The 25,207-nt window shown below is 37.6% G+C and overlaps 1 protein-coding gene across 8 annotated transcripts in view; it reads left to right on the top strand.

The window, feature by feature from the left end:
* Window positions 1-25,207, top strand: part of RIC1 (RIC1 homolog, RAB6A GEF complex partner 1) — a 154,779-nt gene that overhangs the window by 85,661 nt on the left and 43,911 nt on the right. For 5 of the 8 annotated variants that reach the window (XR_008660246.2, XR_008660244.2, XM_055294304.2 and 2 more), the window contains exons 4-7: window positions 4,732-4,839; window positions 9,216-9,358; window positions 9,648-9,784; window positions 21,688-21,779. Coding sequence is in view for 6 of the 8 variants with exons in the window: in XM_055294304.2 (XP_055150279.1) it covers window positions 4,732-4,839; window positions 9,216-9,358; window positions 9,648-9,784; window positions 21,688-21,779 (480 nt within the window). In the remaining 2 variants the exon portion in view is untranslated. Of the gene's footprint in view, window positions 1-1,273; window positions 1,333-4,731; window positions 4,840-9,215; window positions 9,359-9,647; window positions 9,785-21,687; window positions 21,780-25,207 lie in introns of all 8 variants that reach the window. The other 3 variants (XM_063609175.1, XM_063609177.1, XM_055294302.2) reach the window with 2 other exon arrangements.

The following is a 25,207-nucleotide window of genomic DNA, read 5'->3' as shown; positions in this document are numbered from 1 at the left end:
GTGACACAAATCACTTCCCCTCATATTTTATAGGCCAAAGTAAATCATGTGGCCACACCCAATTTTAAGAAGGCAGGAAACGGCAGTTCTGCTGTCTGTCCAGATATGAAAAACATTAACATTTACAGTGTGTGTTCCCTTCCCTACTCCATCCCCAATCCATTCTTTAGCATTCATTCCATTATTTTGATGTGCAGACAGAGGTTACTGTGTTAGTCTCTAACTCTAATTTTCAGTTGCATAGAGCCTTAAATATTAGAGTTTGATTATCAGCTCCCTTACTTTCTTAGCTTTGTGACCAAGAGCAAAGTTCTCAATATTTGTAAGTTTCAGTTTTCTCTCTGAAAAAGTGGAGATAATTCCTGTCTCAAAAGATTACAAATGATCGGTTGAGGTGATGTGTATAGAACGTTTTGTACACTATCTCGTACATAGTAAATGCTCTATTGCTATTCTCCTGGCATTCAGTGCTCTCATAATCTGGCTTTAACTTATTCTTCTAGACTCATCTTCTATGACTCTCTTCCAATCATCTAATGCTGTACCTTATCAAATTATAGTTGAATTCTAAGTAATAATATTTTTTATGAGAAAGTCAGAATTTTTTTGTTACTGTAATTTTTTAAAGTTTGCTCTATTTTAGTATGTTTGGAAGACAGGATGGAAACTTTCCTGCCAGATGTATCTCTAATTTTATAATGGAAGTCATGAAGAAATTAGGATTTACTTAAATTTGCTTTAAAGTTCTTACAATACTTTAGTTGTAATAAATGAGAATATTCATATAAAGAAAAATACAGTTTCCAGTTTTAAGATAGGTAATGTGGTTTCCATTCTTTCTCTTGGTAATCACTAACAGAAAAAAAGCTGAAATAAAATGTCCATCTTTAATCAAAACTAGAGGTATCTCCAACCCTTGAGCTAAAAATCCGAAGGAAAAGAGTAAATAACTAAGGAAGACCATCAAACTTGAGCGCTTAAGAACCTACAGGATACTGATAAAAAGCACCTTGTTTTACCTGCAAACTCAGAAAGGCTCAGAGATTAGAAGGACTAGTACTACAGAATATAGGAGTGAGGCAGGGGCCATCAACACAGAGATTGCTTGAAAACTCTGAATAAGGATTCCTATGTTCCCACCTCACAGGAAATATACTGTCTGGTTTAACAATATGTATTATATTTAACAAAAGAGTGAGATGCTAAAGTTGTCATAGTGCCTCCTTACCCTGCTTGGCTCCAGACTTCTGTCTTTCACGCTTTGATATCCCAGGCAGGTTTGAGGGATCCTTCCTGGAGAAATGGAACCACTGAAGAAAAACTGCTCAACAGGTACTAGTATTTGAAGACCCCAACAAAAAAGCTGGCTGACCACTACCCTGCTGAAGTCCACCAGTTGACAGCCTGCAGACACATAGTCACCTTTTTATTGTTAACCTCTAAAGTAAAAACAAAGGACTAAACATTGTTAGCCATCTTAGGAAAGTTTCCAATGTAACTTAGAAACACATACCAGAAAAAAGGAACTTAAAGTAAACAGATACTTGAAGGAATGAAAACACCTCGAGGAAATAATGAACAACCTTAGACAGATTTTGGCTAATCAAACAAAGCAGGATGGTTTAAGAAAACAAGTGGAGTGGATGAGAAAATTCTCCTAATGAAAAGTACAATAGTAGAAACATATTCAGTAAAAGCATTGAAAGAAACAGTTGAGGAACTTTCCCTGGGTATAGAATAGAAAAACAAGAATAAGAGAGAACAGAGAAAATTAGAGTTTAATATGAGGTTTAATATCTGACTAGGAGTTGTAGAAAGAGAGAACAGGGAATGGAGAAGCTTATTATTATATTAAGGAAAAACATGTAAATTTCCTAGAGTTTAAACTAAATATATCAGTAGATTGAACAAGTGCTCAATGCAATGATAAACATTCACATACTTGTAGAAAAATTAATTATTCTGAAATTTCAGAACCCATCGGATATATAAAAAGAAGATCCTAGGTACTTCAGAGGAAAAAGAGCTAGTCTGTGAATAGGAATGTCATTGAACTCCACAGCCACACCTGAGAATCTAAAAGGACATGTACCCAATGTACTTGTCTTCCAGATTCAAAAGCTGTCAGCATCCCCCTCTCCCCATGCATGCATACTTTTTAAATATTAAAGCAACTTCCATATACTAAATCATTCAACCCTAAATGCTTCTGTTTTATCTGTAACAGGTAGACATTTTAAGGAAACCAAACCACAGTGTTATTACACCCAATAGAATTAATAGTTTATTAATTCATCAAATACTTAGTCTGTGTTCAGTTTTCCCATTTTAACTCAGAGCTGTTATTTTAGGAGTTGGTCTGTTCAAATCAGGACATATATCTTGTTTGTTTGTTTTCCCTTTTTATATATATGTATATATATATATTTTTATTATACTTTTAAGTTTTAGGGTACATGTGCACAACGTACAGGTTTGTTACATATGTATACATGTGCCGTGTTGGTAAGCTGCACCCATTAACTCGTCATTTACATTAGGTATATCTCCTAATACTATCCCTCCCCCCTCCCCCCAACCCCACAACAGGACCTGATGTGTGATGTTCCCTTTCCTGTGTCCAAGTGTTCTCATTGTTCAATTCCCACCTGTGAGTGAGAACATGCAGTGTTTGGTTTTTTGTCCTTGCGATAGTTTGCTGAGAATGATGGTTTCCACCTTCATCCATGTCCCTACAAAGGGCATGAACTCGTGATTTTTTATGGCTGCATAGTTTCCATGGTGTATATGTGCCACATTTTCTTAATCCAGTCTATCATTGTTGAACATTTGGGTTGGTTCCAAGTCTTTGCTATTGTGAATAGTGCCACAATAAACATACGTGTGCATGTGTCTTGATAGCAGCATGATTAATAATCCTTTGGGTATATACCCAGTAATGGGATGGCTGGGTCAAATGGTATTTCTAGTTCTAGATGCCTGAGGAATTGCCACACTGTCTTCCACAATGGTTGAACTAGTTTACAGTCCCATCAACAGTGTAAAAGTGTTCCTATTTCTTCATATCCTCTCCAGCACCTGGTTGATTCCTGACTTTTTAATGATCGCCATTCTAACCAGTGTGAGATGATATCTCATTGTGGTTTTGATTTGCATTTCTCTGATGGCCAGTGATGATGAGCATTTTTTCATGTGTCTGTTAAAGAGCTTCTGCACAGCAAAAGAAACTACCATCAGAGTGAACAGGCAACCTACAGAATGGGAGAAAATTTTTGCAATCTACTCATCTGACAAAGGATTTTAATATCCAGCATCTACAAAAGACTCAAACAAATTTACAAGAAAAAAACAACCCCATCAAAAAGTGGGCTGAAGGATATGAACAGACACTTCTCAAAAGAAGACATATGTCTTTTTCAGTTTCCACTAAAAGGAGTCTACCTCTGTGTTGTTTTCTGTCTTAAGCTTTCTAGCCCTATTTGAATTTTAACTTCTGTGTATATATTACTTTGGAAAATAAAATGTAACTTTAAAACTAGATAAAGACATCTCAGTAAATCATCACAGACTGTGTGTTCAGAAGTTTAAATGTGACTCCTGTAAACTAATTACTTTCATGTCCTTTTTACAAGCTGTCACATCAGACATGTTAGTTGAACATGAACCTGTATGGTTAAACATTAGCTAGTTTAGTCATTTAGACTTAGAAGGAATTAAGTACTCCAGTTCATAGTAGTAGCAGAATAGAATGGTAATAAATCACCACAAAACTTATAAGAAAAATAGTCTGTAACTAAAAAATAAGCAACAATAAGCAAGAAAGAAAACTAAAAAAATGAGCATGAAAATATATTTCACAAAGCCAGGAACTTTGAAAGCTATTGGACTTGTTTGCCTCTTTGTGCATATTTTAATAGTATTGACAAATTAATTTATAGGACTGTACTTGACTGGAAAGGGAGAGATGACATCAGCAGGCTAATTGTTGCCACAAGTGATAGCTGACGGTGAGAGACAGATAACTGTTAAATTCCAACACAGGCACTGAAGAAGATACTGGTCTACTATGCTGTGTGAAGATAAAGAATACAAAACAGCTTGTAGTCCTTTAAAGGGTAGTGTGTGACAGTTCAGTTAAGTTGGCATTGATCCAGCACTCTACTGCAGCTATTTAATGCCAGGGTTTTAAAATTTTAGGTATTTTGCTATTTATTACTAAATAACTTGTGAAACATCTCCTAATTGCACCCTTGAATTTCACCTTAATTCTGATACATACCCAAAGAATAGGAATCAAGGATAAGGTGTGGAGTAAGTAAAGATGAAGCTACACGATTTGGATCACCGGGACAGATACTATATAGAATGATACTTTTTTTTCCATAGTTGCCCACCTTAGAAAGGGCCCTCAGTAATTTTAAACAAAATGCCTGTTGGTTCTCTTTAGAGTTGGTTCACTTTTATTTCAAGTGGGTTTTTTTCTCAGATTCTCTTCTCTTCTCCTTCCCACCCTCCTAACACAAATTACATTAGTCAAACATTTATTTCCAATTGATAAGTAGATATTGTCTGCTATAATAGAATTTAAGTCTGTTTTTCATTTGAGAATCTGAGGGATGAATACCTGATTTGTAAGTTTGATTTTATTTTCTTTATTTGAATGGATGTGTATTAGCCACAGAATGGAGGCAAATTCAGTATCTTTCTTTAACTCTATGCTGTTTCTTTTAGAGGAAGTCCACAAATGAAGGGGACACCCCATTTCAAGGAAGAACATTGTGCTCCAGCATTAAATTTAGAGATGAGGAAAATACTGGATTTACAAGCACCCATCATGAGGTACAGTACTTCGGTTAAATTTGACATTGTGTGATGACAGTAGACAATGTAGTTCGTAAATCCCATGACCAACAGGAAAGTTAGTTTAATTTCTTTTAATTCAAGATAACTTCTTAGTTCTGGAAATGCTTGATTAACCCTTTAAGACATTGGAAGTTTTACAGATGGCACATTATACTTAAATTATTATAATAAAGCTCATAAATTGAATATACCAACTATAATCTTATTTTGAAATTTATATTTTATAAGGTCTAGAATTGTTTGATTGAGTGATAACAGTCCATATTTCCCAAAACAATACTGATGAAAACACACAAGTTGAGGAAAAGAGAAAGTGCCTTTGTTTCCAAAGTTGCCTTAAGCTTCTGGGAAGTTTATATACACTTGGACGAAAGTTACGCTTTTTCATCCAAGTATGAATAAAGGTTTTATGACAAAGTGGCCAGAAATACCAGAATGCCAAAAATCTATTTTATACCCATTGGTAGAAAAAATCAGGAATCTTACCTACAATTTGGCTTTATTTCTTTGTTGTTCCACTATTGATGTTTTAGTTGTCACTTAGTTTAGCTGCATATCTTTTCCATTGTGTAGATGTAAGAAAATTTATTTAAATGATACGCAGCTGTAAAAACATCGAGGACATTCTTTACGGAAAAAAAACTTTCCAAATATGTTGTTGGGTGAAAAAAGCAAAATGCTTATGTTGCTAATGTTTGTTTTTAAAAGGGAGATGAGGTATCTCCATCTTGTTTAAAAGAGAGAACATGTATTTTTCTAGAAGAATACGTAAGAAACTTGGGATGAGAACTGAGTAGCTATGGGACAGGTTTGGGGGAAAAGCTTTTTATTGTGTACTCTTTTTTAATATTGAACTATGTAAATGTATTGAATTATATGAATGTAATGCTAATTTTAAAAAAATCACTCTGACTCAACAGTTCTAAGAAAAGGTTTATTTCACCATTTCTCTTGTTAGAGTACTGTACAGAATGATGCTGAAACATTAAATAAAACTATGCAAGTGGCTGGGTGTTGTCTTGCCTTGTTTGGTCCATCCCCTTCGTATCTTATTCTCATAGAAAAGAACACAATTATTATTTGCTTAAATGTAATCAGTGTTACAAAAGATTGAGTTCAGAGTTACTCGTCGCCTTGGTCAGAAGGTTATTCATCACTTCACATTTTATTTATTTCAGCATGGGAATCGTTTTCAAGAAAGTAACTTGATATATAAGGAATTCTGAGTGTCTGTAGGTACCAAAAAAGGTGAAACTGTACAGGCTTGGCTTTCTGTCTCCACCTGGTGGGAAACCTTGTATGGTGCATGGAAATAGAATAGAAAAAGAGCCAAAAAGAAAAAAAAAAAAAGAAAAATTTCTGCCATCTTGTCCAGGTTTAACCTGTCAGGTGCTAGGTTTTAATCTATGAATTTCAGTGGTTGGAAATCTGTAAGGTTTCTCTCAAAACTCCAGTGAAATAATTGCATTTCAGAACAAAGTTATCAGCACCAGAAACACATAACTGCTGGAAATTTGAAATTTCCTATAGATTTTGAGTTGAGTGAGAAGATATGAAACTTAGATTTTTGTAACCAATTATTTTCCCTCCTGTCACCACAAATATAAGTCAGATAAGGCTAGGATATTGGTTATGCTGTAGCTTATGGGGTAAGAGTACTATCTCATCTTTTATTTTTGATTGAAGAAAAAATATGATTAATGTTAAGCATCTAACTTTTGTTAATTGAGGATAGAGAATGTTTAGAAGGTAAAAACATAATTTTAATAAGAGTTTCCCCTCCCCTTCCCTCCCCTCCCTTCCCTCTCTCCCCACTCCTCCGACAGGGTCTCACCTTGTCACCCAGGCTGAAGTGCAGTGGCACAATCACAGCTCATTGCAGTGGCATGATCACAGCTCACTGCAGTCTCAGCCTCCTGGGCTCCAGTGATCTCACCTCAGCCTATCAAGTAGCTGGGACTACAGGCACACGTCACTACACCACACTAATTTTTTGTACTTTATTGTAGAGACAAGGTTTCACCATGTTGTTGAGGCTGGTCTCAAACTCCTAAGCTCAGGTGATTTCCCCTCCTTGGCCTCTCAAAGTGCTGAGATTACAGGCGTTGAGCCAGCACACCCAGCCAAGATCCTAAATTTAAACATAGATTTAACACACACGCACACCTGGGATACCACATAGCTCTCATAAAATTAATGAAGTCAATGATTGAAGAGGCTCTCTAAGGATATAACTTAGAGTGTATTTACATAAATTTTTAAGTGTACTCATTAACAGTTGTGATATTAAAAATATTTCAGAACCAGGCTGGGCACAGTGGCTCATGCCTATAATCCCAGCACTTTGGGAGCCAAGGCGGGCAGAAGGGCAGATCATGAGGTCAGGAGTTTGAGACCAGCCTAGCCAACATAGTGAAACCCTGTCTCTACTAAAAATACAAAAAATTAGCTGGGCGTGGTGGCACTCCTGTGTTCCCAGCTACTCAGGAGGCTGAGGCACAAGAACTACTTGAACCTGGGAGGCAGAGGTTGCAGTGAGCTGAGATTGCGCCACTGCCCTCCAGCCTGGGCAACAGAGACTGTGTCTCAAAAAAAAACAAAAATTTAATAACCAATACAGCATGAAAAGACATGGGTTATTGGTTATCGAACAGGGTTCTGACATCGCCCTACTACGCCAATAATGAATCCTTCAGTTGGCCAGATTTTTCTGAGGGAGGGGAGTCAGTTGTAGCAAACACTTAGGTGACTTGGGGCAAGGTCTATTTACCAACCTTTATGGAATTATTAGTATTTTAACAACTGACACCAGCTTTTTTATTTCTAAAACATAAACTTTTTATACTCTACCCACCAAATGATACACATAGATTTTATCACTGAAATATAAATTTGAAATTAATATATAATGCTTTAAAACTGAAATGTCTAAAAACTGGGAATTGTAATTGATTACAAATGGCTGTGAAGTTCAAGAAATAGAGCTGGGTAAAGAAACATCTGTTTCTGATGTTTTTCAGTACTTTTATAGTTGGGGACAAAACAGCAAATTCTACATTAGCTGAAATCTTTGGAGTATGAGTAATTGAAGTCAACTTTCCAAAGAATTAAAGGTTTAGTTTAAGAATTAAAATACTAAAAGACATTTTTTCATCATTATGGATTAAAATATTTCTGAAATATGCTCTTAAGTATGAAAAGGAATTTAATAGTATTTAATAGGGTATATATAATATACACATAACATTTTTTGTTTTTCCTTATATAGTATTTGATACTTTGAACACTCTTTCTTAAATCCATCTTACTTCCTTGGCTTTCTTGATACCAGTTTCTACTGGTTTCCCTGGTTGTCTTTTTCTTTGTGCCAGTACCTTTGCAGTCTCATTTATGGGTTCGTCTTTCCTCTAACCCTTTCCCTCTTCTTGCCTCCTTTGCACGAATATTTAGTGACAGATTTAACTAACACTGCCCTTGGGGCTGTGCATACAGAGGTGAGCAAAACAGGCTATTTCCCCATTAAAGAAGTAAATGCTGAATATCTTCACAAATATTGATAAGTGTTGAGATCATGCTATGTAACTATTTTTGATTTCTTGCCTGAGAAGTCCTCTGAAGACGGAGAATATTTTATTCACCGTCGAATATCCAACACAGAGTATAGCACCTGTCACAGAGGATAGGCTCAGTAAATGTTTGTAGAAGGAATGAACAATGTGAGACTTGCTAATACCTAAGAAATATATATTGGCCTGGAACTATACTCCAATACACTAGCCACTAGTCACACATGAATTTATTTAAATTTACATTAATGAAAAGTAAATAAAATTTCAGTTATTTTATTGCACTAGCCATATTTCAAGTGTATAGTCACCACATATAGCTCATAGCTACTGTTTACAGATAGCATAGATATAGAACATTTCCATCATTATTCAAAGTTTTATTGGACAAGTGCCGGAGCATTGTTACCTCTACACTTAATGGCTCTAGATTGTCGTACTGTTATTAGTTGGGTCTATTCATTTTATGGTTTCTCTACCTCCTTTTCTTTCTTCCTGCTATCACTTCTGTTTCCATCTTCTAATTTGCTGTTTCAGTATTTGTAGTTTTTAACTAGTTTTATCAGTTATCAAGTTTGTGACTGTGGCTGCCCATAGGCTTTCATTTCTTCCAGGATTTCTGATTCTAGATTGAAATATACATAGATAAAGTTGCAGACAAATGGAGATGTTTTGTAAATGGTTTCATGATCATTTTTGCATGAGTATTCTCTAAAGCAGTTTTAATATTCGTACACATTGCTTTCCCAGTATGCTCTCTTAAAAATTAATTGATTCTACCTACAGTTTGCAGTCTGTGTTGGAAGATCTCCTGGTTGCTACTGCTGATGGACTTCTTCATCTTATCCACTGGGAAGGAATGACAAATGGAAGGAAAGCCATTAATCTTTGCACAGTACCCTTTTCAGCAGACCTGCAGTCATCTAGAGGTAGCTGCACTTTCTACATGAGGTTGAACCAGTTGTTTAATGTTTGATATCTAGTTAGATATCTGCTATGGATGAACACTTCTTTGGAATTACTTATGCAAGGGGAGAGGTGGGGAGAGTATGAGAGGCGGGGTGAGAGAGGCATTTAGTAGGAAAGGACAGTTTAATTGTTTAGGGTTGTTAGGTCATTATTTTTACCCTTTTAAACTTACAGGTTTTTCTGGCAAAAGGTGAGAGAGTAATTTATTATATTCTTAATCCTATTTCATGTGCTTATTTTTTTCATCAGTAGGTTCATTCCTGGGCTTCACAGATGTACATATCAGAGACATGGAATACTGTGCCACACTTGATGGGTTTGCTGTTGTATTTAATGATGGTAAAGTTGGATTTATTACACCAGTGTCAAGTAGATTTACTGCAGAGGTATGACTTATTTACTATGAAGGGTTTTTTGTTATTGTGTACTTATTTTATTCTTTGTTATCAAATTCTTCTCTATTTTCATCATTCATATAAGATTTTAAGGGTTGTTAATTTTTTAATCAAACCAAACATGTAAATAGTATAAGTAGACAATATTCTCTTGGACATGTTAAAGAAAAATAATGATTCCTGTTCTCCTCCCTGCTCTCCTCATGCCTAATTTTCCACTTTTGGAGGCAACTACTTTTTATTCCTTTACTGGTTATTTTGATTTTTAATCTCCACTACTCTGAATATTTCCTTTAATTTTTAGTTTTTAGGCTGTGTTTATTGACTTCTTACTGTGGAAAGTGACCATTTACTTCTCTCTTCCCTGCTTCCACCATACTTATATTCTTCTCATGTTCCCATTATAGTTATTGTGATTTTGATTAGGTTACTATTAACTGTTTATATTTTTATCAATATGTAAGCCCCATTGGTACCTAAACCATGTAGTACTGATGCAGACGTTTTTGCTCCTTAGTTTAGCTAAAAGCATGTTCTTGTCACACAGCCAGGAAAGATTAGGCATGCAGACATACTGAAAGGTGAGGAGAGCAGAATGTATTAAAAGAAAGCTCTCAGCAAAAAAAGAAGAGGTCCTGCTAACAGGCTCCCACTTCACAGATTGATTACCAAGCCCCAGCACACACACACACACATACACACACACACACGCGCTGAAGCGCCCAGGGTCCGACCCGCTGAACAAGGCGTGAACTTCCCGTGGCCCAACCCCATTCTCCTAGTGCACTTGTGGGCATTATTCAGAAAGAATCACTCAGGAAAGGGCAAACAGGGGCAGTTACCCCTCTGGATCACCAGTTTCATCTGGGACAAGGAGTCCCATCTTTCACCCTTCAGACTCTTTTTGGGCTTGAAGGTTGGGTTTCGCTGGGGACCCTTGGCCGTTTCCTGTCTCTGTCAGTATGTTATAATTATTTTTCCTTTACTGCGGATTTTTCCTCCTGCTAGGAATTAATGATTGCCTTGTTCTTTACATTTGCTTAATTTTTGTGTACTTATCTCTTACTCAACCCAAACTGTCAGTTGTGTAAATATCCTCCCATCTTTTTCAAACATATTAGGTGTTGTGTTCATTTCATCTTTTTTGCTTTTTTTTTTTTTTTTTTGGGAAGGAATTTTGCACTTGTTGTCCAGGCTGGAGTGCAGTGGCACGATCTCGGCTCACCACAACCTCTGCCTCTCAGGTTCAAGCGATTCTCCTGCCTCAGCCTCCCGAGTTGCTGGGATTACAGGCATGCACCACCATGCCCTGCTAATTTTGTATTTTTAGTAGAGATGGGGTTTCTCCCTGTTGGTCAGGCTGGTCTTGACCTCCTGACCTCAGGTGATCCACCCACCTCAGCCTCCCAATGTGCTGGGATTACAGGCGTCAGCCATGGTGCCCAGCCCATTTCATCATCTTCTTTTTTTTTTTTTTTTTCCACAGTACCACAAAACATTTTAATGGAGGAAGAGATGTTTTTTTTTTTTTTTTACCCCGAGGAACTATATCACTTAAGGATGGCTTACAGAAGAAATGAGCTTGCAAAAAACGAGTGTGTGTCTGTGTGTGTGTGTGTGTGCATACCTATGCAGTGTAAGTGTGGGTCTGTAGGTAGGTATCACATGTCCACATGCATGTTCATAGCCTCCATGCACGTGTAAATAATTCTTCATAAAAACTTCTCTGACTTTAATACTAGAAAGAACTTACACTGGTTTTCTGAAGCCCACTGTGATATCAGAGATCCCTTTCTAAATGCATCTTTTTTTTTTTTTAAGTTCTAGGGTACATGTGCACAGCATGCAGGTTTGTTACATATGTATATATTTGCCATGTTGGTGTGCTGCACCCATTAACTTGTCATTTCATTAGGTATATCTCCTAATGCTATCCCTCCCCGCTCCGCCGACCCCACGACAGGCCCTGGTGTGTGATGTTCCCTACCCTGCGTCCAAATGTTCTCATTGTTCAATTCCCACCTATGAGTGAGAACATACGGTGTTTGGTTTTCTGTCCTTGCAATAGTTTGCTCAGAATGATGGTTTCCAGCTTCATCCATGTGCCTACAAAGGACATGAACTCATCCTTTTTTATGGCTGCATAGTAATCCATGGTGTATATGTGCTGCATTTTCTTTATCCAGTCTGTCATTCATGGACATTTGGGTTGGTTCCAAGTCTTTGCTATTTGAATAGTGCTGCAATAAACATACATGTGCATGTGTCTTTATAGCAGCATGATTTATAATCCTTTGGGTATATACCCAGTAATGGGATGGCTGGGTCAAATGGTATTTCTAGTTCTAGATCCTTGAAGAATCACCACACTGTCTTCCACAATGGTTGAACTAGTTTACAGTCCCACCAACAGTGTAAAAGTGTTCCTCTTTCTCCACATCCTCTCCAGGACCTGTTGTTTCCTAACTTTTTATTTTTTTATTTTTTATTTTTTATTTTTTTTTGAGACGGAGTCTCGCTCTGTCGCCCAGGCTGGAGTGCAGTGGCGCAATCTCGGCTCACTGCAAGCTCCGCCTCCCGGGTTCACGCCATTCTCCTGCCTCAGCCTCTCCGAGTAGCTGGGACTACAGGCGCCCGCCACCACGCCCGGCTAATTTTTTGTATTTTTAGTAGAGACGGGGTTTCACCGTGGTCTCGATCTCCTGACCTCGTGATCCGCCCGTCTTGGCCTCCCAAAGTGCTGGGATTACAAGCGTGAGCCACCGCGCCCGGCCCCTAACTTTTTAATGATCACCATTTTAACTGGTGTGAGATAGTATCTCATTGTGGTTTTGATTTGCATTTCTTTGACGGCCAGTGATGATGAGCGTTTTTTCATATGTCTCTTGGCTGCATAAATGTCTTCTTTTGAGAAGTGTCTGTTCATAGCCTTCGCCCACTTTTTGATGGGGTTGTTTGATTTTTTTCTTGTAAATTTGTTTAAGTTCTTTGTAGATTCTGGATATTAGCCCTTTGTCAGATGAGTAGATTGTAAAAATTTTTTCCCATTCTGTAGGTTGCCTGTTCACTCTGATGGCAGTTTCTTTTGCTGTGCAGAAGCTCTTTAGTTTAATTAGATCCCATTTGTCAATTTTGTCTTTTGTTGCCATTGCTTTTGGTGTTTTAGTCATGAAGTCCCTGCCCATGCCTATGGCCTGAATGGAATTGTCTAGGTTTTCTTCTAGGGTTTTTATGGTTTTAGGTCTAACATTTAAGTCTTTCATCCATCTTGAATTAATTTTTGTATAAGGTGTAAGGAAGGGATGCAGTTTCAGCTTTCTACATATGGCTAGCCCGTTTTCCCAGCACCATTTATTAAATAGGGAATCCTTTCCCCATTGCTTGTTTTTGTCAGGTTTGTCAAAGATCAGATGGTTGTAGATGTGTAGTATTATTTCTGAGGGCTCTGTTCTGTTCCATTGGTCTATATCTTTGTTTTGGTAGCAGTACCATGCTGTTTTGGTTACTGTAGCCTTATAGGATAGTTTGAAGTCAGGTAGCATGATGCCTCCAGCTTTGTTCTTTTGGCTTAGGATTGTCTTGGCAATGTGGGCTCTTTTTTGGTTCCACATGAACTTGAAAGTAGTTTTTTCCAATTCTGTGAAGAAAGTCATTGGTAGCTTGTTGGGGATGGCATTGAATCTATAAATTACCTTGGGCAGTATGGCCATTTTCATGATATTGATTCTTCCTACCCATGAGCATGGAATGTTCTTCCATTTGTTTGTGTCCTCTTTTATTTCTTTGAGCAGTGGTTTCTAGTTCTCCTTGAAGAGCTCCTTCACATGCCTTGTAAGTTGGATTCCTAGGTATTTTATTCTCTTTGAATCAATTGTGAATGGGAGTTCACTCATGATTTGGCTCTTTGTCTGTTATTGGTGTATAGGAATGCTTGTGATTTTTTGCACATTGATTTTGTATCCTGAGACTTTGGTGAAGTTGCCTATCAGCTTAAGGAGATTTTGGGCTGAGACTATGGAGTTTTCTAGATGTACAATCATGTCATCTGCAAACAGGGACAATTTGACTTCCTGTTTTCCTAATTGAATACCCTTTATTTCTTTCTCCTGCCTGATTGCCCTGGCCAGAACTTCCAACACTATGTTGAATAGGAGTGGTGAGAGAGGGCATCCCTGCCTTGTGCCAGTTTTCAAAGGGAATGCTTCCAGTTTTCGCACATTCAGTATGATACTCGTGGGTTTGTCATAAATAGCTCTTATTATTTTGAGGTATGTCCCATCAATACCTAGTTTATTGAGACTTTTTAGCATGAAGAGCTGTTGAATTTTGTCAGAGGCCTTTTCGGCATCTATTGAGATAATCACGTGGTTTTCGTCTTTGGTTCTGTTTATATGTTGGATTACGATTATTGATTTGCATATGTTGAACCAGCCTTGCAGCCCAGGGATGAAGCCAACTTGATAGTGGTCGATAAGCTTTTTGATGTGCTGCTGGATTCGGTTTGCCAGTATTTTATTGAGGGTTTTTGTATCGACGTTCATCAAGGATATTGGTCTAAAATTCTCTTCTCTTGTTTTGTCTCTGCCAGGCTTTGGATCAGGATGATGCAGGTCTCATAAAATGAGTTAGGGAGGATTCCCTCTTTTTCTATTTATTGGAATAGTTTCAGAAGGAATGGTACCAGCTCCTCTTTGTACCTACCTGTGGTAGAATTTGGCTGTGAATCTGTCTTGTCCTGGACTTTTTTTGGTTGGGAGGCTATTAATTATTGCTTCAATTTCAGAGCCTGTTATTGGTCTATTCAGGGATTCAACTTCTTCTTGGTTTAGTCTTGGGAGGGTGTACGTGTCCAGGAATTTATCCATTTCTTCTAGATTTTCTAGTTTATTTGCGTAGAGGTGTTTATAGTATTCTCTGATGGTGGTTTGTATTTCTGTGGGATTGGTGGTGATATCCCCTTTATCATTTTTTATTGTGTCTATTTGATTCTTCTCTCTTTACTTCTTTATTAGTCTTGCTAGCGGTCTATCAATTTTGTTGATCTTTTCAAAAAACCAGCTCCTGGATTCATTGATTTTTTTGAAGGTTTTTTTGTGTCTCTATTTCCTTCAGTTCTGCTCTGATCTTAGTTATTTCTTCCTTCTGCTAGCTTTTGAATGTGTTTGCTCTTGCTTCTCTAGTTCTTTTAATTGTGATGTTAGGGTGTCAATTTTAGATCTTTCCTGCTTTCTCTTGTGGGCATTTAATACTATAAATTTCCCTCTACACACTGCTTTAAATATGTCCCAGAGATTCTGGTATGTTGTGTCTTTGTTCTCGTTGGTTTCAAAGAACATCTTTATTTCTGCCTTCATTTCGTTATGTACCCAGTAGTCATTTGGGAGCAGATTGTTCAGTTTCCATGTAGTTGAGTGGTTCTGAGTGAGTTTCTTAATCCTGAGTTCTAGTTTGATTGCACTGTGGTCTGAGAGACAGTTTGTTAAAATTTCTGTTTTTTTACATTTGCTGAGGAGTGTTTCCAACTATGCGGTCAATTTTGGAATAAGTGCAATGTGGTGCTGAGAAGAATGTATATTCTGTTGATATGGGGTGGAGAGTTCTGTAGATGTCTATTAGGACCACTTGGTGCAGAGCTGAGTTCAATTCCTGGATACCCTTGTTAACTTTCTGTCTCGTTGATCTGTCTAATGTTGACAGTGGGGTGTTAAAGTCTCCCATTATTATTGTGTGGGAGTCTAAGCCTCTTTGTAGGTCTCTAAGGGCTGGGTGCTCCTGTACTGGGTGCATATATATTTAGGATAGTTAGCTCTTCTTGTTGAATTGATCCCTTTACCATTATGTAATGGCCTTCTTTGTCTCTTTTGATCTTTGTTGGTTTAAAGTCTGTTTTATCAGAGACTAGGATTGCAACCCCTGCTTTTTTTGTTGTTTTCCATTTGCTTCGTAGATCTTCCTCCATCCCTTTATTTTGAGCCTATTTGTGTCTCTGCATGTGAGATAGGTCTCCAGAATACAGCACAATGATGGGTCTTGACACTTTATCCAATTTGCCAGTCTGTGTCTTTTAATTGGAGCATTTAGTCCATTTACATTTAAGGTTAATATTGTTATGTGTGAATTTGATCCTGTCATTATGATGTTAGCTGGTTATTTTGTGCGTTAGTTGATGCATTTTATTCCTAGCATCGGTGGTATTTACAATTTGGCATGTTTTTGCAGTGGCTGGTACCAGTTGTTCCTTTCCATGTTTAGTGCTTCCTTCAGGAGCTCTTGTAAGGCAAGCCTGGTGGTGACAAAATCTCTCAGCATTTGCTTGTTTGTAAAGGATTTTATTTCTCCTTCATTTATGAAGCTTAGTTTGGCTGGATATGAAATTCTGGGTTGAAAATTCTTTTCTTTAAGAATGTTGAATATTGGCCCCCACTCTCTTCTGGCTTGTAGAGTTTCTGCCAAGAGATCTGCTGTTAGTCTGATGGGCTTCCCTTTGTGGGTAACCCGACCTTTCTCTCTGGCTGCCCTTAACATTTTTTCCTTCATTTCAACTTTGGTGAATCTGAGAATTATGTGTCTTGGAGTTGCTCTTCTTGAGGAGTATCTTTGTGGTGTTCCCTGTATTTCCTGAATTTGAATGTTGGCCTGCCTTGCTAGATTGGGGAAGTTCTCCTGGATAATATCCTGCAGAGTGTTTTCCAACTTGGTTCCATTCTCCCCGTCACTTTCAGGTCCACCAATCAGACGTAGATTTGGTCTTTTCATGTAGTCCCATTTTTCTGGGAGGCTTTGTTCATTTCTTTTTGCTCTTTTTTTGCTAAACTTCTCTTCTTGCTTCGTTTCATTCATTTGATCTTCAATCATTTGATCAAATCGGCTACTGAAGCTTGTGCATGCATCACGTAGTTCTCGTGCCATGGTTTTCAGCTCCATCACGTCATTTCAGGTCCTCTCTACGCTGTTTGTTCTAGTTAGCCATTTGTCTAATCTTTTTTCAAGGTTTTTTGCTTCTTTGCAATGAGTTCGAATATCCTTCTTTAGCTTGGAGAAGTTTGTTATTACTGATCGTCTGAAGCCTTCTTCTCTCAACTCATCAAAGTCATTCTCCATCTAGCTTTGTTCCATTGCTGGCAAGGAGCTGTGTTCCTTTGGAGGAGAAGAGGCCTTCTGATTTTTAGAATTTTCAGCTTTTCTGCTCTGGTTTCTCCCCATCTTTGTGGTTTTTATCTACCTTTGGTCTTTCATCATGGTGACATACAAATGGTATTTTGGTGTGGATGTCCTTTCTATTTGTTAGTTTTCCATCTAACAGTCAGGACCCTCAGCTGCAGGTCTGTTGGAGTTTGCTAGAGGTCCACTCCAGACCCTGTTTGCCTGGGTATCACCAGTGGAGGCTGCAGAGCAGCAAATATTGCAGAACGGCAAATGTTGCTGCCTGATCCTTCCTCTGGAAGCTTCGTCTCAGAGGGGCACCCGGCTGGATGAGCTGTCAGTTGTCCCCTAATGGGAGGTGTCACTGAGTTAGGGTACTCAGGGGTCAGGGACCCACTTGAGGAGGCAGTCTGTCTGTTTTCAGACCTCAGACTCCGTGCTGGGCGAACCACTACTCTCTTCAAAGCTGTTAGACAGGGACATTTACGTCTGCAGAAGTGTCTGCTGCCTTTTGTTCAGCTATACTCTGCCCCCAGGGGTGGAGTCTACAGAGGCAGGCAAGCCTCCTTGAGCTGCGGTGGGCTCCACCCAGTTGGAGCCTCCCTGCGGCTTTGTTTACCTACTCAAGCCTTAGCAATGGCCGACGCCCCTACCCCAGCTTCGCTGCCGTCTTGCAGTTCCATCTCAGACGCTGTGCTAGCAGTGAGTGAGGCTCCGTGGGCATGGGACCCTCCAAGCCAGGCACAGGATATAATCTCCTGGTGTGCCATTTGCTAAGACCGTTGGAAAAGCGCAGTATTAGGGTGGGAGTGTCCCGATTTTCCAGGTACCATCTGTCACGGCTTCTTTTGGCTAGGAAAGGGAATTCCCCGACCCCTTGCACTTCCTGGGTGAGGCAATGCCCCGTCCTGCTTCAGCTCACACTCCATGGGCTGCCCCCACTTTCCGACAAGCCCCAGTGAGATGAACCTGGTACTTCAGTTGGAAATGCAGAAATCACCCATCCTCTGCATCGCTCACGCTGGGAGCTGTAGACTGGAGCCGTTCCTACTTGGCCGTCTTGGAACCTCCCATTTCGTCTTCGAAAAGAATTTTTCTTGGAGCCTTCTGGCCTGCTCCAAATTAGACTGCTTGCTTACTGTAATCTTTAACACACCTGTTTTTTGGCCTTCTGTCATAATTATCCTGAGATTCCCTTTACTCTTATTTGTGTGGGATCTTTTAGTAGCTAATAGCTAATTAATGTATGGATTTGGCTGCTGTGACAGAGACCTAAAATTAAAATGATTTATTGAAAACTGTGAATTTTGGTTGGTTTGGTTTACTATGTCCTTTACCACAGGATTTGCTGACTGAGTTATTTCCTTGGGGGTCCTCCTACCTTTAGAGTCATGCCCTTCCCGCTCTCCCTCCCTTCTGCTCCCCTCTCCTTCCCTCTCTGTCTCCAGTATTCCTTGGAGAAGAATCCTGCAGTCCTTTCTAGAGGATATATACTTGGCTACCCCAATATTCTGGGATTTGAGTTACAGAAGAGTTAAGCTAGAGGGTCCAAATTCAAGATGTGAACCTTTATTTTCAATCCCTGTTTTCAGTGTGGTCCATAGGCCTCTGGTGGAGGGGGTACGGATGGGGGTGTTTTGTTTTGTTTTTCTCCAGAGAAAAATATCCAGTTTTCCGTAGGAGTGGAGGTGGGGTATTTATTGGCTGCTCAGGCTTGGGGAAGTGCTCTGGGAGGACCTAGTTGCTTCTTTAAGTAGGTTTTGAACCACCTCTACAACATTTAGTTTAGCCTTTCAAAGACACCTGAATTCCCAAGGCTTTCATGTACCCTACAACTTAGATGTTTCTCAGCATTCTTCCCTGCCAGTTAAGGATTCTACTCATTGATATGCTTTCCAGCTTCTAAAATTTTCTAATGCCACCTGCTATTATTTTTGTCTTTGCTGCTTTATGTTTTTTTAAAAACTCTTTTCTCTTGTAGAAGTTACAGTTTTAGGAGTCCAAGAAGCTAAATATTTATATTCAGTCATCTCTCTTTAACTGGAAAGGAATTTAAGTTTTTAATGGCCTTTTTAAATTGTTGTCATTCTGTTTAGTATCAACTTTAATATTCCTATCTAGTATCTTCCGTTATCAACTTTATTCAGATAGTAAGGTACTAAATAATATATTTGTGATCACCTGTGTCAGTATATAAATAAGAATAAAAATAAACTTTTGATGAATTAGAAAAAAAAATCTCCTTTTTTTTCATATAAGGTACATATATATTTGTAATTATCTTTGGGACTTAAATGTTTAGACTGGAAATAAAAATATTAGAGTTGAAAAAGTGATTGACTCTTTTCCAAGTAATTTAGAGTTAGTATAAAATATATTCTCAGTGTTTATTAGTGTGTAATTAAATATTTTTTTCTAATAAGTTAAGGATTTAAAAACTAATGAAAAGCAGATGGGCATTACTAAATAAGGTATAGATAGAAAATACAAATTACAAGAAAACAATACATATGTATTACTGGTAATAGGGAAATAACTAAATGACATTTAACAGATGTGTTAAAATATGATTATGTCAGTCCTCTGTGGAGACTCATTCAGTAGGACTAGATTATTAGGACAGAACCTGCTGAGGACTAAAAGAGCTGGAGAAAAAATATATTTTTTAATATGCTTGAAGGCCTTGGAGAGCAAACAAGACAGTAGAGAGTTGCCAGACTAAGGGAGGCCGGCAATCCAGTGAGCTGAGCCCAATATTTAAGCCTACAATGAACATGAACAAACTAGGCTGTATGCAACAACACAGAGATCTTACAGACATGGTAAGCAAAAACAGCTAGACACAAAAGAATGCATGCTATGATTCCATTTTAGATAAAAATTAAAGGGCAAATAATGTAGGCAGTTCTAAATTAGAGTATATATGGGTGCATGTTTAAGTGGTAATGAGTTAAAAGAAAGAAGGAGGTGATTACCATGTAAATGTGGATTTTTTTGTTGTAGGGGTGTGAGGATACAGTGATTGGGAAGGGCACTATTGGGAGACTTTTGGGTACTCAAGATTCTTGGCCTGAGTAGCAATTCCACAAGTGTTTGCTTTGTGATATTAATGGAGATGTACGTTTCATTTTCATGTATTCTTTATTATAATTCATGACAGACAAGGTTTAAAAATTTTAATATTCTTCTTCTATATAACTTGAAGAAAAAGCCACAATTCTTATGGTGGCCTTCAGAGCCCTAAATATCTGACCTCCTGTTACATCTCTTACCACATATACTACTTTCCTTTCACAACCCATCCACTTCAGTCTATCCACACAGGCGTCTTTGCTGGTCTTTGAGCATGCCAGAAATGCTACTACAATAGGGCTTTTATACTTGTTTTATGTCTTTGAGGACTTTCCTCAAAAGGCATCCTTATAGGGAAACCTGTTTAATATTACACCCTTCCCCTGTACTCCCTCTACACCACCATTGCTTAATTTTTTTTGTATAGTATTTTTTAACCTCCAATATTCAGTATACTTTTCTAACTTGTCTGTCTCTTGACTCAAATGTAAAGCAAGGATACAAGTAGAGATTTTGGTGTGCTAGTATAGCCTCAGCACCTGGAGCAGTGCCTGGTGAATGGTAACCACCTAGAAAATACTTACGGTAGGATTGAATTTCAGTCTAAGCAGCAGTTCAGAGAAATAATGCTCACTGCTGTCTTCACCATTTGTGACATAAAATGTCCAGTTTTATTATTAAAATTAAAAGATAAAATTCCTACTAAAGCAAAGATTCCATGTTTACATAGTAGATTGTATAGCTGATTGTGGAATTAAATGAAATCTGTAGGATTCTAGTTCAAATAGCTGTGATTATATTGTATTTTTAATGTTTACTATTAGGATCATCCAAAAATAAAGTGCTGTATTACAGTGTGCCACTTTTTGTGCTAACTGAACTAATGATTATGACCTTTGCCTTGGAATTTATCATCTAAAATGTCTGTGATTTGACAAATAAGAGCAAACAACTGAGCTGAATCTATTCTCTATATGGAGATAGCATATGGAAAAAGCATATACGCTTACTAATAATGTCATTTATTTATTGAATGCTTGTTGAATGGTAGGCATTGTCCTAAATAGTTTACATGTGTATCTTCATTTAATCTTTGAAACACCTAAGAGGTAAATACGATAAGAAAACTGAAGCTTAAAAAAGATCAAATAATTATTTTGAGGAGTGAAAGCAGACCTGAGCTGTCAGGCTTCCAGATACCATGCTATTAACCATTACATTATAAAGAAGGGAACTGTAGAGAATAGTAAGCAGTTTTGCTTCTAACGAATAAACCAAACAGAATGTACTACTTTTCACTGACTGAGAAGTTAAATACTATGTGCTAGGTGATGAGAATAATTACAGTGAGCAAGTTAGATGCTGTTTCTGCTGTCAAAGTGTTTACATTCTAACAAGAAAGTCATCTTTATTTGAGTTTGGAGATGAATTTCCATATTTTAGTGTTTTTTAAATAAATTAACTAGCACTGGACTGAGCTGAGTATTTATCAGACCAATTCATGAGAAGTTTGAGGTTTTAAGGGAGACGATTGTGGTAGTCCTGGTGGGATATTTTCCTCTGCAGATGAAACCAAATAAAGCATTATGAAATTGTATGTTTATTGAAGGAGAATTATACTGACTACAGTAAGTTTGGAGAAACACTTTTTAAGCCTTAACTATTTTTCTTTATTATAGCAGCTTCATGGAGTTTGGCCACAAGATGTTGTTGATGGAACGTGTGTAGCAGTAAATAACAAGTATCGACTAATGGCATTTGGCTGTGTGAGGTATAATTGATGTAGACTTTTGCATTTTTAAGAGTTGTTGCAAAAAATACCGTTTTTTTTTTTTTTTTGGAAACATAAGATGTTCCTAACACACTTATAAACTGTATCATGATATCATAATTTGTCAGTCAACCTTAATATGAAACGTGAAAGTATTTTATTAGATTGAAACAAACAAAAGTAAAGGGCAGATTTTGGAGGTTGAGCATGTTAATTTGTAAAAGTTAGCTTTTTCTTCAGTGGTAGAAAATTGAGTTACAAGTTAAACAGAATAAATCAGTTAAAGGTTAGGTTCTTTATTGTTTAAAAGAGGATTTGGAAGATTTTTTTTAAATAATCTTAATTTTTAAGACATCAGCATTCATGATGCCTTCAAATTAGTGGGTGTGCTTTAGTTAACAAGCAAATTTAAAGTGCACATATAAAACCAGTTTCTTGCTTTAGTTCATTAGAGATTTTAGAAATAAAATTGAATGAAATTATTTATTCAACAAGTATCTGTGTGCCTATCACATACCAGCCATAGTTCTAAGCACTTGATACGTTAGAAAACAGAGGTACTAAACTTGGTTGAGCTTAAATTTTAGCTCATAAATTTTAGCTAAAATAAAAAGATTATATTAGTTGTTATAATGCCTTGCAATGTATATAGTGCTTTTTAGTTTTCTAAACTCTTTCTTAAATATAAAATCCTATGTTGCCCTCAAAATGAGACTTGGTTGTTCTATAGAACATAATATCTAGTATAGTCTCCAGCCATATCACCACCACCCAATTTAAGTATCAAAGATTTTTTTTTTTTTTTTTTTTGAGATGGAGTCTTGCTCTGTCGCCCAGGCTGGAGTGCAGTGGCGCAATCTCAGCTCACTGCAAGCTCCGCCTCCTGGGTTCAAGCCGTTCTCCTGCCTCAGCCTCCCGAGTAGCTGGGACTACAGGCACCCGCCACCATGCCCAGCTTACTTTTTTTGTATTTTTTTTAGTAGAGACGGCATTTTACCATGTTTGCCAGGATGGTCTTGATCTCCTGACCTCGTGGTCTGCCTCGCCCTCCCAAAGTGCCGGGATTACAGGCGTGAGCCACCATGCCCAGCCAGATTTTTTTATTAGTATAAATAATTCATATATTATAAGTCACCTTTATTACACTCTTAATAAACTCTTTGTAAAGTAGGGAATCCTCATCCTCAACTTTTTCTCAACACATTGATCCTCATTGAGCAGTTAAATGTAGAAATACAAGTAAGTTTAACTTGAAGAGAGAAGGAAAAGCTTTTTTTTAATGTTTGTGGATTGGATTCAGTCATATTTTGTTTAGAATTTTAAAATATATGTTCATGAATGCATTTCACCTATAATTTTCCTCTTTACTCTTCCCAGTAAGGGTATGGCTGTCTCATAAAGCAAGTTAAGGAGGGATTCCCTTCTTTATCTTCTCTATTCATCTTTGAATGTTTGGCAGAATTTGCCAGTGAGAAGCCATCTAGACTTAGAATTTTCTTATTGGGGATTTTTTTGGACTACTGATTCTATTTAGGTTTTTAAAAATACATATATATTATGTATATATTTTAGATATATATTATATATTATAAATATATGTAATATATATTTTAAATGTATATTTATATATAAATGTATATTTTTATATATTATATATATTTTAAATATATATATATATTTATTTTATTTTTTTGAGACAGTCTCGCTCTGTCACCCTGGCTAGAGTGCAACGGCGTGATCTTGGCTCACCGCAACCTCTGCCTCCTGGGTTCAAGTGATTTTCCTGCCTTGGCATCCTGAGTAGCTCGGATTGCAGGCATGCACCACCACGCCCGGCTAATTTTTGTGTTTTTAGTAGAACGGGGTTTCACTGTGTTGGTCAGGCTGGTCTCAAACTCCTGACCTCGTGATCCATCCACCTCGGCCTCCCAAAGTGCTGTGATTACAGGTGTGAGCCACCGGGCCCGGCCCAGTTTTAAAAATAGATTTAAGAAGATTTAGATTTTGTATCTCTTCCTACGTCATTTTGGCAAGTTGCATTTTTTCCAGGAGTTGGTTTCTTTCTTATACACATTCAAACTTACTGGCATAAAGTTTATAATACCCTTTTTATTTCACATTGTGAAACAAAAATATACATACAAAATAGTACATAATCCAGATATTCATAGTTTAACGTTGTAGTACAAACACCCATCTCTTCACAACTGGATCAGTAAATAGAACATTACTGGTCTCCAGTCACAAACTGCCTCTGCTACTTCCTAGTCACAACTCTTATTCCCTCCTTGACTCACTTAGTAACCGATCAACGTTGTGAGATTCATCCATGTCATTTACCAGTAGTTGTAATCATTTTTTAAATTGGTTTATAAATAACGTTCCATTGTCTGAATATAGCATAATTTATCCACTTTGCTGTTGACATACATTTGCCTTATTTCTTGGTTTCTAAAAAAGGAGATGTTCTCTTGTATAAATGGAATATCTTTATCACATGAGATAATTAATGATAAATCCCTAATAGGATCTAATACCCAATTTATATGCAAATTAACCCAATTGCCACCAGCTAAATTTCTTCTATACTTCCTTTGTTCCAACCAGAATCAATCAAGATTCATTAATTTTATTTGGTTATTATTTTTCTTTAGTTACCTTTTAACTACAATAATCCTTATACCACTTTTCTTATTTTCATGACATTGACTTTTTTTGAGTCCGAGTCAATTCTTTATAGAATATCCTGCATCCTAGATTTGCCTCAGTGTTTCCTCATGGTGGCATTTTAACTAGTTTATCTGACACCTGTCATGACTAACCTGGAAGCTAGTTCTTGTTGAGCAATACAGTCAAGTGACTAGAAAGCCCACACATCAGGCATGGAAAAGCACTTAGAGAAAATACACAGAGACAGAAGCACTGGCAAGTGTGCAGTTCCATTTACTGCATTTGGGGCTAGCACAAGGCTGGGTATTAGAATCCAGAAGAAGTACTCCTCTCTAGGCTATGGGCTTATAAGCTACATGATTGAGAAGTACTAGCCCTCCCCAGGATAATGAAGGTAGACTCTTGGCTTATAGCTTTTCAGTCACCTCAGTTTTCATCAGCTGGGAGACTACCAGCTCTTTTCTAGCGTGCCCATGGGTTAGGGTTAAAGTTCTGTGATTCTAGCTGTGTGACATAACAAACCAGTGTCTGCTAGTCCAGATCTGCCAACACTTTTCAGGACTAATTGCCTTGAACACTAAGTGGTAGCTGGTGTCCTTAGAGTTGTGTAAGAAGCCAGCTTCCTTTTAGGATGCCAGTTTGCAGCAGATCAGTATTTTAACAACCTTCCTGTTAACCTAAATATTTAAAGGTATTACTAGATTCTGGTTAGACCTTTTGTCATGGGTGATAATATATACTTCCTATGGTATCGTTTA

The sequence above is a fragment of the Symphalangus syndactylus genome, chromosome 9, assembly GCF_028878055.3.
Source record: "Symphalangus syndactylus isolate Jambi chromosome 9, NHGRI_mSymSyn1-v2.1_pri, whole genome shotgun sequence".
NCBI lineage: Eukaryota > Metazoa > Chordata > Mammalia > Primates > Hylobatidae > Symphalangus > Symphalangus syndactylus.
Note: the sequence above shows the minus strand (reverse complement) of the source record. Positions and strands in the feature narration are given on the sequence as shown.